At 48.7% G+C, this 517-nt stretch overlaps 1 protein-coding gene across 1 annotated transcript in view; it reads left to right on the top strand.

Moving 5' to 3' along the window:
- The window catches only part of EMH_0022310 (uncharacterized protein), a gene marked incomplete at both ends in the record, with an annotated part of 1,991 nt that overhangs the window by 521 nt on the left and 953 nt on the right, over window positions 1-517 (top strand). Inside the window, one exon of the mRNA XM_013501917.1 lies at window positions 208-515. Coding sequence (XP_013357371.1) covers window positions 208-515 — 308 coding nt within the window. The remainder of the gene's footprint in view (window positions 1-207; window positions 516-517) is intronic.

Consider the following 517-nt stretch of genomic DNA (forward strand, 5'->3'; position numbering starts at 1 on the left):
CGAGCAGAGGAGCTGTTTGCGTCTGGCTGTCTTTCTGTTTCTGTTTTTTCTTTTTATTCTCCTTTTTCTTTTTGTGTTTTATTTTGGTTGTTGTCTTTGTCTTTGTTTTTATTTATAAATAAAAAAAATAGATTACCTTATAAACGTTTATATATAGATATATATACAGATACATATACATACACCCGGCTGCAGCAGCTCTATCAGCAGCAAGCAGCAGCAGATGAAGAACTGCTGCAGCAAATACTTATACAAGTGCTGCAGCAGCTGCAGCAGCAGCAGCAGCAGCAGCAGCAGCAGCAGCAACAGATGCAGCAGCAGCAGCTGCAGCAGGAGCAACAGCAGGAACAGAAACAGCAGCAGCAGCAGGAGCAGCAACAGCAGCAGGAGCAGGAGCAGCAGGAACAGCAGCACCACGACCAGCAGCAGCAGCAGCACCACGACCACCAGCAGCAGCAGGAGCAGCAGCAGCAGCAGCAGCAGCAGCAGCAGCAGCAGCAGCAGCAGCAGCAGCAGC

This window comes from Eimeria mitis, genomic scaffold, assembly GCF_000499745.2.
Source record: "Eimeria mitis Houghton genomic scaffold, Emh_scaff788, whole genome shotgun sequence".
In the NCBI taxonomy this organism is placed as follows: Eukaryota; Apicomplexa; class Conoidasida; order Eucoccidiorida; family Eimeriidae; genus Eimeria; species Eimeria mitis.